General features: G+C 40.8%; 1 protein-coding gene across 1 annotated transcript in view; it reads right to left on the reverse strand.

Annotated features, from left to right (window-relative positions):
• Positions 1 to 19,484, reverse strand: part of SPAG16 (sperm associated antigen 16) — a 391,289-nt gene that overhangs the window by 184,850 nt on the left and 186,955 nt on the right. Inside the window, exon 11 of the mRNA XM_058809453.1 lies at positions 12,496 to 12,639. Within this exon, the coding sequence (XP_058665436.1) occupies positions 12,496 to 12,639 (144 nt within the window). The remainder of the gene's footprint in view (positions 1 to 12,495; positions 12,640 to 19,484) is intronic.

Here is a 19,484-nt window from a genome sequence, read left to right on the forward strand (position 1 = left end):
AAGGGAAGGAAAACACAACCATCCTGCAAAATCTTTTGCCATGAGGCTATTGGCTGGAAATCCCCAGAATCCTGTCAAAGTGTACCATGCCAAGTGCAAAACTTGAGGCAATTTTTCACTCCACTTTACCTAATTGGGAGATCTTTCTGTGCCATTTCCTGCTCATACGCTGACCTGTGCCAGGAGAAGCGTTTCCCCTCGTGCTGCCTGGCTGGCAGCTGGCTGTGACAGCAAGGGCAAACAGCAAAGCAAGGTATTGGCACCAAACTGCTTCTGGACAGACTGACACCGGGACTAGGCATCACACGAGCAGCAAACTTCTGTTTGAATGAAGTTCATCTTCTCCATGTAAACTTCCTCAAGGCTACTTCCACTTGAAGAGTGACAGGTTCACCTCTGCAAACTTTTAAATACAATGTGCTCCTAACTACCAGGAAGAGTCCTGGTATGGGATGGGTGAACTCCAAGGTAACAAATTCATGCCATTTATCAACAAATTTCAATTTAGCAAGTCCTCCATACTTAAAACCATCTTTCCTTTCTGACCTGAGTACTGGTACCAAAGCTGCTGTGTGAGCAATCCCGTTTCACCTGAGGCCTTTCCCACTGCTCTTACCTGCACATCTTCCTGTGCCCAAGTATCCCTTTTTCCCCAAGTGCTAGCCCACTCTAAACACAGCCTATAGTTCTACATTCATAGGATCATTATAGATTTTTAATAATTTTTTTTAACATGACTTTTTGTTACAATAATTTGGTGTAAGTTAAAGTCTTTCTGTACACTGTTAAATTTTTAAAATAATGTATTTAGCCCACATAAAATCATGCATAGTACCAATCAATATCCATGACATACATTAAACAGTGAGCCATTACAGTGTGATACTTCATCTCAACACCCATCCCATCCAGTCTGGTCATTTTTCCTCCACTGGAATGACTCCAAATCCTCAAATTGTAATGAAGGGCTGATGAAGTAGGGAAAAATGTAGTTTGGAAGGAGTTCAGATCCATGAATTCCATGTACAGAACAGATTTATGACCTATATTAACAGTGATAATCCTGTGTCTCAGTTCCTCTGAAATGCAAAGTTGTGACTCAGTCGTTTTAAATCCATTATCATCCCCCTGTGGTGGTCCAGGGATGTCTAATCACAATCAATAGCCACTAATGAACCACAGTCATTAATCCCATTTGCATGTTTGTATAAAGCATCATTTTTAAGCTGCATATTCATATGCAGAGAGAGTTCAGTGAGTGCACAGAGATTTTGCAGCCAGTGGAAAGTTCTGCACTGGGATTTGAACATTCCCAGCCCCCTGGAAGGATATTTAACTCACTCTGTGTAACGATCCTGGCAGTGAAGGCCAAGAAAACACACAGGACAGTGCATGAGCCCAGTGTTTGTACTTGGGGCAGGTGATGAGCTCACTGAGTCATGCCCTGGGGATACAGGGACACAGCTTGAGGATGGGGAGTGAGTTAATGGAGACAGTGATCAATAAAAATCTAACTGCAAGAGTGGAGGAGGAATGGAAATGCTGAACATGAGCAGAATCCTAGGCTGATACAAGAGAAAGCAGAATAGCAAAGTGAATATAAATTTCTACCCTTTCTCTGAAAGGCTTTGTATGAAAACTGAGCTTTCATCCACGAGGCCTTGCAGCCTAAACACTGACTGCTCAAGAGAGGGGACACCAGAAATCCCTTCAAACACAACAACTCGCACAGGTAATCTAAACCACAGACACAAACACCGTGGCCTTCTCCCTCTGATCCCCACTTGTTTTATATACACTACCCAGACACAAAGACAGTAATTACCACAAAATACGAACTTGGTTCCACATCCACATTTCTCAACAGTCAAACAAGTCCTGATGCTCATTCCCAGCTGGGCAACTCCTCCTGCTTCCTGTGCTACTGCAACTGTTTTTGAATCTGGAATTTCCCAAATTACTGCAGCCACACAGCTTGAGGGGAAGCACAGAAACACAATAAATGACTGTGCAATTCATACCTGGAGTTTGTGCTCCAGACAAAATCTTGTAAACACTCTAAATATTTGGGGGTTATTTCCAATTCAAATATCTTAGATATTGCCTCAATTGAATTGCCATTCTCTAGTCAACTCTAACACTAATGTTTGTTATTTTAACAGCTGCACTTTAGGAAAGGCTCATTTTAACAATATAACAAACACAGATATCTCCTTAGCCACTCCACTAGAACCCTTGCAGCAGACCTGAGGGAAAATACAATTGCCTTTATTGCACAGAAGAAAGCAATAATGAACCGAGGATGTTAAAGGCATCAAGATTCTAATTGCACTCAGAGAAACATAACGCAAGAGATTCTATTAAGAGAGATGTTTTGATGTGTATAACAACCCTGAACAGAGTCAGAGCAACATGGCCAGGGTCAGAGCAGTGAACTGAGACTCCCCAGCCCCAGAGAGATGGCAGCTCCCTCTGCATCTCCAGCTCTCCAGCACAAAATGCTGATGAGGCCAGAAGAAAAGCTAAACTACTCAAAATCTGAACCACCAAATTGAACAACAGGTTTCTTTCTCACAGCCTTAATAAATGATCAGCAAAACTCAACTGCTTCTGGTGACTCACAGGCAGCAAGAGCTGCAGGAACTGAAAATCAGACAGATGTACAGAAAAAGAAACCAAGAGCTCCTTGAAGAGCAGGCAAATTTCTGCAAAACTTTCAGAGAACACACTCGTGGCTTCAATGAAGCTGAACTAATAGGTTTAGAAATATCCCATTTTACTGATACTCTATAAAGAGATTTCAACTGCCTATTCCTCCACTCTTTCTCTATCAAAGTGGTTATCATATAGAAATTACTTTTTTTCTTTCAAGTAAACACCAAATCTAATTACCTCACAGTTGATCAGAAAGTTTCCTTGCAATTTCTAAGTCAAAACAATTACATCCAAATGGTGATTCTTAATAACTAAATGATGTTTTTTCAGAAAGAGAAATTTTAAAGAGAATGATTAAACTTCACACCTCTTTTGTGAAATTGATAATCACAGTATCTTTTCAACCTAATATCAGATTGCTTTAAAGCCCTCCAAATTAAATATGTCTGTTTTCAGGTGTAAAATTCAGATAATGGCAGAATGTAGCACATGAGGTCATCACTTAAGCAAAATAATACCATTTCTGTGTAAGGTAAGCATTCAGAACAATTGAAAACTATTACCTTATGGGCAAGCATAGATGATGAAGATAAGGTAATTAAATAAGAAATTAAATAATACTACACAAAGACCAGCTAACTTTCTATCCCCATTAGGATTTCTAATGCACCCAAGGTCACACATTGTGGGTATGAAGATTGAGGTTTTGTAAAGAGCCTTTACAGAGATATTCTGCATCTGTGATGGAGGGGCTGCAAATTCATCAGTAGAAATGGCTTTAGTTTATCAAGAGGATGCAATCACTGGTGTTGAAGTTCAGTGTGTTTAAAGCCACCTGTGAAAGCAACTGCAGAGTTCTTTCAGCAAAGGGCAGCATTTATGACAAAGGGTTTTCTTCCTGTAGTTATTTCAAATATACATCTGAATTGCTCAGTGGGAGGACTGCTGCTTCTGCCAAACCTTTCCTCCTTCTCCTGTCTCCAGCTGTCCTCAGCACTTCTCTCTCCTGCCACTCACTGAATTATTGTAATGGAGATATTATTAGTGAATCACTACCTTGGAGTGGTCACTGTTTTCATTCCTTGTATAAGAAACACAAGCCAAAGGTAGTTTTTCATGGATGAAAAGTGAATCCTATTCAGTAACCACACTATGGAATTGCACACTGTTTGCTTTCTAAAATCAATATAATGAAAGACTCTCCAGGTTCCATGCAATAGGAACATTCTTTGGTCCTTTTATTGATGGGGAAAACTACTTCTGTAGAGCAGAGGTAAGAGGTAACAGCCTTGGAGAACATGAATGGCCTAATTATGAATGTATCTGGAGGCAAACCTTCCAGATGGCATGTGGGCTGCCACTACAACCACCTCAGAGACAGAAGATGAGAAGCACTGGGGTAAAGCAGGCAACTGAGGATTTGGCAACAAAGAAAATCTCCAGAAGTTTGGACATCTGCTGGGAGCCCTAGCCTGTGTGAGGAAATTCTCCTCAGAAAAAAGCCAAATACTGAACAACAAATCAGGATCTAAATCTGTAGCAAAGTTCCAATTGTCATCAGCCCATGTTTTCATGCTTTTCAGCACTGCAGAACTGAGCTCTCCAAAGAAACTAAAAATGAGATACAAATGAGATTCAGTTTTTTCTTGAAATAGATACTCACCAATAGTTAACAGAGCTCTTTGAAATGAAAACATACTTTATGTATATATTTACATCTCAAAACTCCACAGAGAATAACCAACAGTGCCACATGCCAGAAGAGATTAGAATGGGTAGAAACATTTGGCTTTTGGGAGTGGGTGGAAGGGGAAAAATTTTAATCAAATCCATTACCTGGTTATTGATTTCTCTTTGCCAGACTGATCCTGTAGAATACTTATAAAGCCTTTGACATTGAGACGTTTGGCCAAAAATATTGGATTAGACTAAGCAAAAGCTGAGCTTCTCATGTAATCTCTCATATTTCATTTATATGTGATTTATTCCTTTGTCCAGCAGAGGCTTTTTATTGATAAAAATAATGAGATTGAGAATCCCAAAGGAAATCTAATGCCCACCCACACATGTTTGTGAGGTAAAAATAGCAGGCTTTGTAAGCTTGAGAGAGAATGATGTTATGTTGAAATTGTTTCCTTGTATAAAAAGTATGAAGCTTATAAAAGATTTTGAAATAAATAAAGCTACTTTTGAAATTAAAATTTTGCTATACTTGAAAACACCAAGCACACAGTGAATACTGTACTCTGGGGAACTGAATGAAAGATTTCTGAAATAGTTTTTTTTCCTTGCAGAATAAATGAATACAACTTTTTTTTCTTTTGGCTCCTGTATTAGCTCAGTTTGATAAAACACTTTAACAGATGTCTTGACTGCTAAATATGATGTGTTACATAAAGCCAGTTAGATGACTGAAAATTAATCGTACCACTCAAAAGAAGTTTCTTACCACTGGCAAATTTAGTATGTAATCTGGTAACTAAAGGCTTTATTGAACTATACAGGAATTCAACGTCCTCTAAAAAATTAAATCATTATGCCTTTTCATGAAATAAGTGTTCAAAAGTCCTAAGTAGAACATACAGACTATCTCACGTTTCTTTCATAGCTATCAATAGTAGTAAAAGGATAAACAAAACCCATCTGTTTCTGCAGTGAGACCTGAATGAGGTTTTAAAGACTATTTCAAAGCACAAATCAAAATAATTCTATTCCACAGATAGCCAACAGAGACCTTTGTGATTAACCTGAGCCTTACAACTCTTTTTTAACTTAATGCTTAGAGGGGAGTTGGTGGCTTTCAAGTCTCAGCCTTGTTTAATGTATAGTGTGAAACTCAGCATTCACAACCCCAAAGCCAGCAGAGGAAGTGTTCTGTAGCTCACTGTCCATGGACCTTTTATTATCAGTAATCTCCAAATCTCTTCCCTGGGAGGACTGTTGCTCTGGCTGGCTCAGTGGCCAGGCAGGAGGGTGAAGCTGACATTCCCTTCCTCCTCCTCCTCCTCCTCGTCCTCCCTGGCTCCCAGGTGTGCACAGCAGCTCCTGAGCAGCCTCTCCCACCAGGGCCAGTCCTGCCTTGCTTCAGTTCCTCACTCTCCAGCTAAAAGGTGCAATTAATGGAACCCTGTAATGTAAACTCTGCTCATGAAACCACTTCCAAGATTTCTGTGCTGTCCATCATGAATCCAGCAGCTCCCTGAGAGTGCAGACAGAACCTATCCCTGGGATGTGCTGCACGTCTCCTGCCCACTCGGGCAGCTCATGCTCAGAACTCAACCCCTCCAAAGGGCATTGCAGAGCCACACAGTGCCTGCCCAGGGAATTACCTGTGAGGTCCAGGGGTTGTGGAAATGGTGTGGGATTGGGCAGTAATCCCATAAAGGTGCACAAACTCTTAACACCACTGGAAAAGCAATGTGGAGCACAACAAACAGGATGGTCCCTGAGCACATCACTGCAGAAACTATTTCATAACAGGGTTTGAAATGGTCCCTGAATTTCCAGCCTGCTCATCTCCAGGAGCTTCTTTTGGTTCTGCTGGCTTACATGTACAGTGTCACCTTGGTGTGACTGCTGACCCAGCCTGGGCAGTGCCTCTGAAGGAAGGGTGATAAAAACCAACACTTGAAAATCACTGGCTCCAAACCTCTCTTAATTTCTTCCTGGGGACAGATTTTTTGCAGACCCCAAAAGAATATGTGAAGGTCTCTTCTAAGAGAAAGCCTGCAGTAGCATAGTCAAATCCCACTGCTTAATGCTAAATTACAGTTTCCATGCAGACAAATGCTGCTGCATTTCACTAAAACAAACAAACATTAGATTGTAGCAACATCCTGTAGATCCTGGAATCATAACTTCAGCAGTGACTGTTTGTTCTCTAAGTCCCCCTAGTTCCACCAAACAACTACAGCATCAAATCTTGGAAGCCAGAACATTAAACAAAATGGCATCATAGATAATTCCTGCTTCTTTTCATAGAAATAAAAATGAATCGAAGAATGGCATTAGGAATTTTTCAAGTACAAGGAGAAATACATTTGATGTTAGTGGAATGTTTTAAATTATCTTGCTACTGTGACTAAAGAACCTACTCTTCTCTGTATGTCATCAAGTGCTTTTCATTTGCTGAGGCTTTGTGGGTCCTGTACCATCTTAGCTATTTAAATGATATTATTTGTAATTTGTAACTAAGAAAGCAGTCATTTATCTTTAGTACCAGATTTTGTGTGATTCTCTTCATACCCTGCAGATGTTTCTCACCACACACTGCTAGCAGAGGACATTATGACTGTCAAGAAGATTGGTGTGGATTGATGCTTCAGCAGCTCCCAGGACTGGGACACTCCTGAGCAGCACAGCCTGTGGGGAGCCAAGAGCAGCAGGGGTGGGGGATGAATAAAGCAGCACACCTTGTAATTCACCTTGATAATCAAAGCACTTGGGGCTCCCAAACTACAAAGGCACGTCCACTGAGAAATTCACAAGTGGTGCCTGGACCTGCCAAGCTGTCAAGCCTGATTTTTGCTCCTCAGTGTTTCCCTCCAAGCACAGAGTCCTGTGAGATGCAGTGAGCAAGGAGCAGTGTCAGCCTGTGCCTGCTGCCTCAGAACATCTGAGCCTGCCTGGATCAAACCCAGCTGCCTCTCCTTTCTGGGACTGCCCTCCCTCCCATCACTCCTCAGAGGTTTCTCCATTCCTGTTCTGCTGGGCTTTTCAGTCCCTTCCTCCATTCCTGTTCTGCTGGGCTTTTCAGCCTCTCCTTTTTCCACACAAAGTCATCTCTGGAGAGCTTCTTCACAAATGATACAATCAAAAAAGAAATTAAAATAATGTAAAAAAAATTAAAATTAGGGGCTTACCCGAGTAAGAATTAATTTCACTTTCAAAGTTTATTCTGACTTCAATTCTGCTCAGGAATTTACTTTTAAGGAGGATTTTATAAAAAAAAAAATTCTGAGAATTTTTGTATGATGAGAAAATAACTTCCACTATGATAGAGTCTTACATATACAATTTTGTATTTATCAGACACTGCTCTTGAAAACTTTGAGCAAATATCATTATTCTGGTTCTTTTTCCCCACTCTGGATTGTCAGCAACATTTTGGACTTGGTCTTGAGCACTTGAACAGAGCTCAGTTACCCAGAGCCTGCTACAGAAATGCCCTAAAATCTTGAGTGAATTCAAGCCCACCTGGAGCTGCATTCCCTCCACAGCTCATTCAATCTCTCTCCAATTCCTCACATCCTTCTTCCACAGATTCTGCTAATTCTCTCTCTACAGGGTTGTCTTTCTCCTATATCCATGTACAGGTTTCATCTGAGTAACATAAGCTCCTCCAGCTTTGAGAAATACCACCCAGACATATATAAATACTTATGCTCTGGAGAACATGGATTTTTATTTCATCTTTCCCTTGCTTCCCCTCATTGGCAACTTCTTCAAGGGTATCAAACATTACATGCCTTTATCTGCATGTTTGGTGCATGAACATACTTATTCTACCTTTCCTTTTGTTTTTTCTACTAATTACTAACTGCCTACATGTTTCCCAACAGCAACAGGACTTACTTTTACCTGTGTGGATTCTCTCTAAGTGCTGTGGCAATTTTTATATAATAATAATAAATCGATAACAGTTTTGATTTCTTTCCTCAGGAACTTAGGAACACCAGAAACTCTTCTTCTTTTTTAGGAGAACAGGACATTACAAAGGAGTTGACAATCTGACAACTTTCAATGCAAGTTTTAAATAGCTTCAAGAACCTACAGTTTGTACTTCAATTCAGAAATTCATTTTATTCCACAGAACCAGACAATATTTGCATTAAAAGGGCTACAAACATTTTAGAAGAGTTGACTTGATTAATATTTATGAATATATTAAGGACATTACATATTATACTAGCCCACATGCAGGGCAAGAATATAATATTTTACTGTTCACTGGGATTTATCAGACATTAACACACACTTCTGCTATGCTGCAGAGCTTAATTCTTTAGCCACCCAGGAAGGTTAGCAACAAAGATAAATAAATCTAGTACCTGCCATGAAATACCTTTGTGTAATTAGAGTATGGTCCTTAGAGGTACAGCATTAACATCCTCAACTTATCCTGGAAATTGGCAGAAGATGGAGATTTTTGTTTGCTATTTCAAATATCTGAGTCACCTGGCACACACAGGTGCATGACACAGCTCTTCCCCAGCTCTCCAGATTCCAACCACAAAACCTCTGTGTGTCTGTGACAGCAGTCATTCTCATTCCCTCATTCCTTCACATCTAGGAAAGCCACACTGAAAAACAATAAATTTTTCAACAGTGACAGGAGCTTGAAACAGCTAATTCATCTGCAAAGCAGTGTTCAGCCAGACCAGAGTAAAAACACTGGTTTTTTTTGAAGTTTGACCAGGTGTCACCTGAGTTTCAAAGAAGGAAGCACTGTTCTCCTCCCTCCTCCCAGCTGCAGATGACAGGAGCTGTTTGAAGTTTTACTTTTATTTTAAAAGCTCAAGGCAATGCTTTACTGTCAGATCAGCAGGGAGCTGCTCTGCTCTCCTCACATGCACAAAGCCAGGCTGCTGCCCTTCATCCCCTGTCCTGGGAGCCACTGCAGGGAGAACACACGGGGCACCCAAAGCCTTTGTGCTGCCCCAGGAGCGACACAGCAGCAGCCTTGGAGCCTCAGCACAGTGTCACCTCACCCTGATTTGATCACAAAGGTGAAAAAGAGGTAGTTTTCAGCATAAAATCACTGTGGAATGAAGCACACTGTCAGTGGGGGCATGAGGGGAGAGACTCCTCCACCCAACAACTCTTTGCCCCTAAGGCTCTGTGATGATGCTTAAGCACACAGTCCTGGCAAAGCTCCTAAGGACAATCCTCATTTCTCTAATCCAGAGCCTAAACCACACCTTTACCTTGGTATTGCTACTTCCTGGAGACACTGAGGATATATAAACCCAACTTTGAAGCACTTTAGCTTCAAGTCTCTAGATCTTGCCAGCCACCTGGCAGCTTTACCCCTGTTTACACAGTGGTGGCACAGAGACAACCATGAGAAAGCCCCTTGCTCAAGTAATACTCTGTGAGCACATAAACCCCCAGATTTCTGGGATTTTAAGTCATTTGTATGTTCAGAAGCATCAGTGAAATGCCCATCACAGCTCCCCTCAAATCATTAGATTTTGGGTTATTATTGCAGGATGCTGTAGCAGGTGATCTGAGAGCAGACTCGTGTGCCTGCACACAGAACACTTCCCACACCAGAGGTGGAGGTTGTTCTAAACCTGATTTTACAGAGAGAGAAGAAACTCAGAGAAGTGATCTCACAGAGAACAAACAGGAAAGACTATACAACTATGGAAGTTCTACACAGGTCACCATTTAATAGCCCAGTGGCACAAAAATATTTTTCTTTTTCACTTCTGGGGTGAACATCACTGCAAATCTTTAAACAAGATTTGCAATGGAACAAAACTAGAAGTTATCTACATTTGATTCCAGAAAAAGAAAAAAAAAATCTATTAGAACTGTTCATTTTTACTTAATTGGTTTTCCTTCCGAGAAAAACAGATATATAAAAGTTTCTTATCTAAAAAAAAATTTAAAAAATTAAAGTATGATTAAATGTATTCTGCCACATTATGTATTTTATGCAGTAACAGAAGACAATATTTTAACAGCACTGCTTTTGAATCACTCCAGAGCATTCAGCAGGAGTCAATTTATACTGCAAGAGAATAATGATGTACCTCAACTCATTTTAATTTCAATAATTGAATGAGAAATAGGAAAGCCTATTGAAAGGACTGTATTCTGGTCAAAGACTAAAGAGAAAATAGTTCTGAGTCTCTGAGTCAGCGGGTGTCATGGTAACAATGCATTATCGAAATCTGATTAGTATGGCCAGCAGCTTTATAAATGATAACATGCTCTTCTAATTGTATTTCCCTTTCTTCCCCTGTGCTAAGTTTTACATTCACAACAGGTAAGAGGAAAAGGCAGCATTTTGTTTATCTGCAAGTTTAAACCATGTCCAGCACTAACAAACTCTGAAATCTGTCATGCAGCAATAGATAAATTTTCCTACCACCTTAAAACAAGCTTCCATTTCTCTCCTCCTGTATTATATGTAATTATTTAAGTTAAATATTGTCCTCTTCTTTTAAATGTAATTATTTCTAAGGATATACAAATGAAAAAGAGAACACAGTGAAAATACAAGCATCTTAAGAAAAAGTCTATTTTTCTTAGGAGAAAGTGATGCAAGAGAAGAGTAAATGCATGTTTAATTCATCCCAGAAAGCGTGACTCCTGCTCCTTGAGGTTTTGAAAAGAAGGAGGGGATTTTCTTGTGTTTAGAGGACTATGTCTGCCTTTGGTAGCTCATTACAAACTCAGAAATCAGGAGGAACCATGAAATTAAATAGGATACATTTCCTCCTCGTGAAGAAGAGAGCTAATATTGCTCAATAAAATAAACACAATGAAAATACAAGGTTGAAGGCTTAATAATGCTCCTTTTATAACCAAGCCTCAGGTGAATAGCCTGGCAGACCTTTATTATACTAACAGTAAAGAACTCTATTTAAAATGCTGCCTCACAAATCTGATGCAAAGTAATTTCAACATATAGAAGCTCAGCCTTATCAAATGCATTTTAGTTTTGAGAGTAAAATGGTGTCCTATTTTTCAACAGAAAGGTGAAAAAATCTACTTTGTGTTTGCCCTATTTCCATGACCCTTGTAACTTAAATATTTAATTTGTATTTTCCATGTTCACCTTCATTTATTAATTCAGCTTCAAATCCATAAGATGAAAGGGCAGGAAAGCTCATATTCTCTAGGTAAACCCAAATATTCTTAGTCATATGACAAATAATGCATAATACAAGAAATCAACTTTTCAGTATTATTAATAATGGGGCTGTGTTTGCCATAGTGCATAAACAGTTAAAAAATGAATACAGCAAGGCCTGCTGTATTACTCCTTGTTACATGCACTGCTATAGGGACAGAGTTTAAGATGTACAAAATACTAAAAGCCATCAGTCTTAAGTCAACATTGTGAGAGGCAGAGGAACATTTTATCTACATGTTTGGGAATTCAGCAGAGTGCAGGGGGAGAACACAGAGGCAGCAAAGCAGGGCAGTGGATGGAGGAGCTCCAGGAGGGAACAGGGCCTGTAAAAGGACTTGTGGGAACCCAGAACATCCCTCTGGCTGTCCAGAACAGCCAAGACCCCTGCCAGGGGGCACAGAAGCCCTGGCACAGAGCCCAAAATGCCCCTGTGGTTTTGATTATGACCTGTGGAGCAAATTACCAACCTTAGATGAAGATGAGCAAGCCACAACAGTTTAAGCCGAATACTACTGAAGTTATCACAGGGTGAAAAAGTAGATTTTGGGCTTTTTGGTATGGGGGTTCAGGAGGCAAGATGGAGGAATCTGGGCATGTCCAGCCTTTCTCCTTCTCCTTCTTGGCCTCCATCTTCTGCTGTGATATTGGCACTTTTAGACTGGTTTAGAGTAGAAGCTCACTGTCTAACATAGGTGATATGTATTGGAAAGTAATTGTAAACATTGTACACATAGTTTTTAGTATAAAGACATAACACAGCCCTGGGGGCAGGCAGAGTGCCTGGAACTGTCTTGCTGAGCTGACCTTGGCAGGGCAGGAGAAAATTTTTTACATATAAGATACAATAAACAACCTTGAGACCTAGAAATGAAGAGCTCTGACTCATTCTTCAGGCACTCGGGCTGGGAAAAGAGACTTTGAACATTTCTGGGGTTCACTCTGAGCAGCAAAAGATGCTGAGAGGCACTGACCTGGGCCTGAAGCAGCAGCCTGAGAGCCAGTCCGTGTGTCCCTCCCCTGTCAGGAGGATGTTCCCATCGGGGAAGCCCCACGTCTTCCAGAGGTGGTCATCGCCGCCCGTCAGCACGATGTTCTTCCGGGGGTGTAAAGCCAAACTGCAGGAGAAGAGAAAGGCAGGTCATGTTCTGTACCAGCTCCATTTCATAGGAAACACATGAGATCCATTTAACTCAGGGCAATAGCCCCAGGAGTCTGATTCTGGATGGACTGAGCAAATGGCAATGCTTTCTAAGCTCATGAGAATTCAAAATACACGGTGTGGAGATGAGCTGCTGCTGCTGGTGCTGAAGACAAAAGAACAGAACTGATTTCTATGAAACCAAAATTGTTTTCACACTCTCTTCAAGTTCCACTTAACACTCAAACAATGCTTTGAAATACTTTGGTTATGTTCTGACAAACATGCAGAGGGTAACAAGCTGCACCAACATCATTAACATTCCCACTTATCCAAAATAATTCCAAAAAGCACCGATGTCAGCCCATCCCCACTCGTGCCCACAGGTGTAAAGTCTGCTACCACTGTGAAACAACTGAAATGATAATTACAGTCCAGGAGCTACAGGCATTGCCAGCACTTTAGAGCCCATTCACTGGGACTAGGTCAGAAAATTCATTTCAATTCTGTACTCAAAATGTGTTCCATGTTTTCATTTTTAATATATGGCACGCTGCGATGTAATGGAAATCATACACTTAACACGCCCGTAGACTGAAAACTCAGTTTATTTTTGATTTAGCAACTGCAGTGCAGCTCAGAATGGATCCAGGGAAAAAAATCAATCTGTTGGAAAGATAACAAGAAGAGTATTTCATATGGATTTGGTTATTTGATTTAAATCATTGTAATGCCTTACTATTTTGTTGAACATCAAAAAGTTCTAGTAGTTGATTTTAGTCCCAGGAGTGGCTTATTTAGGCAGATTAAATCTGGAGTTCAGACTCAAACTGCAGTAATGGGGAGAAGAATCACAACCTGTGTGTGCACCTATTTCAGCTGTGCATCGGGGCTGACAGGTCGGAGAGAAAAAAGCTTATTAAAGCAGAATGAGAGGAGAGAGACAGACAATGCTAAGCACCCAGATGGGGAGAAAAGGGAGGACTTAGAAGGCACAATGTCATAAAAACTTCTTTTTTATTAGCACCTTTCTCCTGCACTCAATTTTGTTTCATAAAATTCCTAAACCAGAACCACAGCATCTACTATAGTGGGAAAAATAATTCCCTCTATCAAACCCATGCTAAAAATACATTTATGTCAACTAGAATTTCATCAGAAAACATCTTTTCTTGCAGTTTAATGCCCAGCCTAGGAAGATTCCTACAGACTCATCAGTTGAATCCATCTGCTCGAGCGAGGAGCCTGGGATTTACTCATTCTCCAGTTTCTTAGAAAAAAATGCTTTCTATCTTCTCCTAAAGAGGATAAACTTCCTCTGCATTTATAGGAAAAAAGAGAAGGAGGCAATGATGCTATTTAAATTCTCCAGAGATGCACAGAGAGCAGTTGTATCACTCAGATTGGCCACAGCAGATATCTAGAAGAGCAAGGGGGGAATAGAGATAAAAGGAGAGAATTAAAGGCTGAGGGAAGGCACCAGTGGCCTGCAAATTACAGGATGAGAAGAGCTGTCCCAGAATCCCTCTGCTACAGAGACCTCTGAAGCACCAACAACCCCACTGCTGCCATCTGCATGTGCACACAGCTGACATTTTTCTCTTAACCTGCTTCAGACACTTCAGATCCCCTCCAGTTTTCCCCTCCAGATATTTCTGCTCTCAGTGGGGGCTGTTGTGAAGCCTTTCCATCAGCTCTCTTACATTCCTCCTAAAGATCTTCCTTCTCAGTTTCCAAGCTGCGTTATACAGCCTTAGATCACCTTCAGGTCACCTTCCATGCAGAGAAAATTTTACCTGGTGTGTTCCTCTAGACCCTGACTCCTCCTGAACAATCCTTACGTCCTGGCCAGGCTGCAGCTGTGCTCTCATCCATCCTCAGCTGCCAGGAACATTCTGCCTACCCTCAACCCTCCCAGTCCAGCTTCTGCAATGCCCAAACTTCTGCAGTGACCAGACATCCCTGTGGAGCTTTGGGAAAACCTATAAAGTGAATTTCATACAGAAGAAAATATCTTGCTGTCTGTATGAAGGCTGCAAATTTGTTTTTCACAGTCTTCCCTTTAAATTGCAGAGCTTTTGCAAAATGCTGCTGCTGTCCAATGTTTTTCTTCCTCCATGCCATTTTTACAGGCACACAGTGAACACCATTTAATTAACAGCAAATTTGTGACACAACTGCTGTTGAGCTGCTTCTGAGAAAGGGAAGCCCATTCATCCAAAAGGCATTCTATATGCAGCATTAATTAGGCACCCTTGTCTTCGTTTCTGGCAATCCAGCCTTGTATAGATTTTTGCTTCATCTCTGTTCACAGGGTCTAATTATTTCCAGCACAGAAGACTTTGGGTGGATTGGAATGGAAATCAATAATGGAACATGTGTGATAGGAACATTAGTTTTCTCCTCCTCCTCCTTGGGGATAAAGTGGGATCAGTGGAGACTCAGCCAAGAAAAAAAAACAAACCCAACAAAAAAAACCCTCTGGGAGATTTGCTGCTGTTGAGTATATAAATACCCTTGTTTACACAACTCACTCTGGCATTATAAGACATTCTCATCTCTTCAGCACTTGCCATGGTAGATATATAGTACTCCCAGTAATTTGCTTTCAAAACAATCATCAATTATTTTAATTTATTATGACCGAGCCATAAATAAAAATACAGTTTCTTCAGATGCAAAATACTTTCAGTCTCAGGGCTTTCCACACTTGACCACATCACACAAAATCAACCTTCAGGTCAGAAAGTGGTGCCCCCAGAGGGGCCTGGGGAACATCAGCTGGGGGTTTAATACAGCCTCTCACTTGAGGGAGGGCAGAGCTCAGATCCATGTGGAGGAGAATTTCCTGGCACCAGGGTTACTGAAACACTGGAACCAATGTGCCATGAGAAGCCTGCTCTCCCAGCACACCCTCAGGTATTAGACAGGGAGATGGGTTCCATCATGGTTAGGAGAGGGACTGGGCATTCCACACACAAAACTGACACTGCTTGGATGTGAAATAAAAACATAAATTGTCTCAAAATTAGGCACTGAGAGAATGAAAACCACAAAATTAATGACCAGTTTAGTACTCCTAAGTGACTTATCCAGCCTCACCCAGTTTCTCTGTGGCAGAAACAAGGACAAAATCCAGTTTTGTATAGTTTCACACCCAGGATTTATACAGAAAATATGTTCTCAATATAGACAGCATTCAGCTGCCAAATTCTGATACAGCATTGTACTGGATGCTGCTTGTGATACGTAATTTTTAGAACTTCATGACTTGATCAAATTTATTTGCATTCCTGGGTACTGGCAAAGAGGTTTCTTGTTAATGCCAGTAGCTGCTTTCAGACCAGAAAGCTCTTCTGCTGCATTTCTTACTCCAAAATATGAGAGCAGGAAAGTTCCTGCAAGATTAAAAAAAAGCTCTCAAATGCATTTTTCCTAGTGACAAAAAGATTGCAGCCACCATTTTCTTACATAAAAAAATCAGCCTTGCTCGCCATACCTAGCACAGGAAATTTTGGGCTGAGCAGTTATAGTTGGGTGAAGTTACATCTGGCTGAAAACCTTGGTTTTATAGTGGAAACTGTTGGGAAATTGCTGATATTTCTTTCTCTGTCATCAAGGTGGGTTTTGGAGGTGAGGATTAGACATGCACTGAATTCCAGAGGATGGATACTGGTTACAGCCTCAGAGGAGAACAAATATATAAATAAATTATATATATATATATAAGAGGGCATTAACAGTCCTACTGAAATCAGTGATATTGTTCACATGCACATAGTGTTGTATTGCTGGGCTGTGACCTAAAAATCTACAGAGTTTGTAAAATCTGAAATGTTATTCTGGCCTGATTTTGCTGGACATGAACCAGTTGTGCTGAGACAAAGGACACATTAATCAGAGCATTAGGAACAGTTCCTGTGGCAATGCATGTGTAAAATGCACAACCTAACCATGTTTTCCCACCCATGAGCTGCCACTAAGGTGCTCCCACTCACTTTTGAGGTGCCACCCAGCCAATGCCACCCAGCTTGGGCCCAGGAACAGCTGCTGTGGGGTTGATGCTTTAAGTTCTAGCTTTCATATTTTTCAGATTTTGTACTGCATTAGTGTATAACTCTGAACTTCATATGAAGTGTTAGCAAGTTCCCCTCACAGTTTAGTCACACAAAACAATCCAGCCTGAGAACCAAGGACACCATTGCAGCTTCAGGCCCAAAAAGTAAAAATTAAAAAAAACCAACATATTGAGGAGAGCAAACTGAGAGGCTGGGACTTAGCCTAGAGCTGTAACTGGACCATTAACCCCAATATAGAAATGGACCAAAACTTATAAAAGTGTGAAAACTCGTGACTTGGGGTCCATCTTGCATGGCCAGGCTCTTGTACTGCCCAAGGTGCATCTATTGAAGGCCTTTTAATAAATACCTGTTTTTTTCTTTAACTCTGCCTAGCCTCTGTTCCAGACAGCCTCTTTAGGCATGAGTGAGGTCACTATTCCCTCACACTCATGCTCCAAGGATCTCACTACAAACAAATTTAGCCCACATAGACCAGATCCAGGCAAGGCCCATTTTCCCCTCATGGCCGGCTGAGGGGTGCCAGCGGCGCCATGGAAATTCCCTCCCTGCCAAAGGGGAAAGGGAGTGCCAGAAAACACAGAGACCACCCTTTTGCTGCAGCACATGCCTTATTTCCCTCCTTACCTACCTGATGGTGGCTGGGGATGAGGAAAAGCAAAGTAAAAACCAAGGTGAGCAGCAGCACTGTGAGGGCAGCGGGAGCAGCTCCGGCCTCAGACAGAGCCCCTCAGCCACACCGGCCAAGGAAAGGGGACAAACTGCCAGAGAAATGCTCTCAGCTGAGATTAACCTGCCAAAAAATTCAAACTAAACACTGCACAACAACCTAATCAATCATTTTGCCTGTTGCAACTCATCCTCTCTCTAATATAGTAATTTCTGCCACCTTTTTTATCTTGGCTTGAGTCATCTGATCTCACCTGACAGCGTTCTTCAGTAATAATTGCAACACTGACATTTAATTCAGGGTTTTATTATGCAACCGTAGCATAACTGAATAGCTTGCATTGCTGTTTGAGGTCTTAGAATTTATCTAAGAAAAATGCTTTCAATAGAGAAAATAAGAGCTAAAAACAGACAAAAAATGGATAAAGAAAAAAACCCCTACCAAACCATTAAAGAACATAAGAAGGGGGAAATAGAGCACAAAACTCCTATCTTTTGTTTCATTTATATAAATGCCCATCTGGAAGTCAGTGATAGATCTCAGTCACAGCAATGCTTAAGAAACCCTATCCTGTCTGGTGAAATTCCTGGATGCTTCCCAAGCTCCTATGACTCAGGTTTGGGAGGCAGAAAACTTGCTAAAATCCTGATACACCTGACGTTAACCTTCTAAACTGGCCAGCAGACCTTGGTACACCCTAGAAAATAATGAGAAAACAGTCTTCCAGAGACTTGAACTTGTATCTCTAGAGGCCAAGCAACCTCCTAACTCACAGTCCAGTCGAGTTTATGTGCTTGTTCTAGTCTCCATGCACAGAGAATCTTCACTCCCAGCTGTAGAGCAGCAGCAAACATATTTATTCCTGTGAAGTGGAATAAACGCACACACTTTCTAACTTGGTAAACCCAGTTCTCCTCTCAAAAAGAAACAATTTCAGGAACTGGACTCTCCCTACAATATAAAGTGCCTCCAAAAAGAATTGTATTAAACACATCACTCTAAGTCCCTGATAGAGACACAGTTGTGATAAATTCAGAACATCCATTTTGTGGTGTTCTCTGATCACTTTCTGTTTATCCACTCCATGTGCAATTATGAAAATGCATCAATTTAACTGAGTGTTGTAACCTACCCAGGTTTTACTGCATTAGATCTGACCATGTGCCAATATAAAATCATCTCCTTCTTAAGAACAAAGTTTGGCCCTGGATCAAATCTGAGAAAAAGTCAAAACTATGCTGTTGATCCACGTGTGTTTTCAGAGGTCTCATCCTTTAAAGACACATGCATATTCTTGAGTTATGCACTACCAGGAATAGTGCCAATTTCACAGCATAGCAACTTAAAAACATCCATAATCTGGTTTAAGATTGTCTCCTTAATCACATCAGGGCAAAAGGATTTTTCTAGAAGCTTTGTAATAACATACAAAGTGTTTATGTCATTATAGTCTTGTGTATTGCAAACCTCTGCACCCTAACATGAAGCTTTTTATCTAAAATGTCTGTAAAATAACAACAGGCATGAATCTAAATTACTTCTTAAGAGAATCTTTAGTTATTAATTCCTTTGATTGTGCTTACAAGGTTGTTGATAATTACTGCAGGCCACAGGAGGAAAAAAAGAATAAAAATCACTTAGTCTGCAGCATCAGCTGTTACCCATTTCAGAAACAACTCCCTCCTAACCTGCTTTAAACCAGAGCAGCAGGCAAGGAACAAATCACTTTTCTCCACACAGAAAACCACTGTTTATTTTCAGTGCAAAATCTAGGGGTGGGGCTTGACTCGATTTTTAGATTTATTCAAATTGTCATAACGTTTAGATGCTGACAAAGCTGTGAACAGAAAAAGAGATCAAGTGGTTGGGGTATTTTTGGTAAGACTGAGGGTGCTATTAAAGAAACCAACTAACTCAGGAGCTGCTTGCTGTAAAGCAGCTCACAAGCTCTTATTTAATATCTATTTGAATCAATTTTTCAAGCTTAGTCAACTTATTAGGTAAGCAGCATACTTTAGGGAGAAATAATTAAGCCAAAAGCAAAAAGAATGAGAGTAGCAACAAACAAGTAAA

The sequence above is a fragment of the Ammospiza caudacuta genome, chromosome 8 (assembly GCF_027887145.1).
Source record: "Ammospiza caudacuta isolate bAmmCau1 chromosome 8, bAmmCau1.pri, whole genome shotgun sequence".
In the NCBI taxonomy this organism is placed as follows: Eukaryota; Metazoa; Chordata; class Aves; order Passeriformes; family Passerellidae; genus Ammospiza; species Ammospiza caudacuta.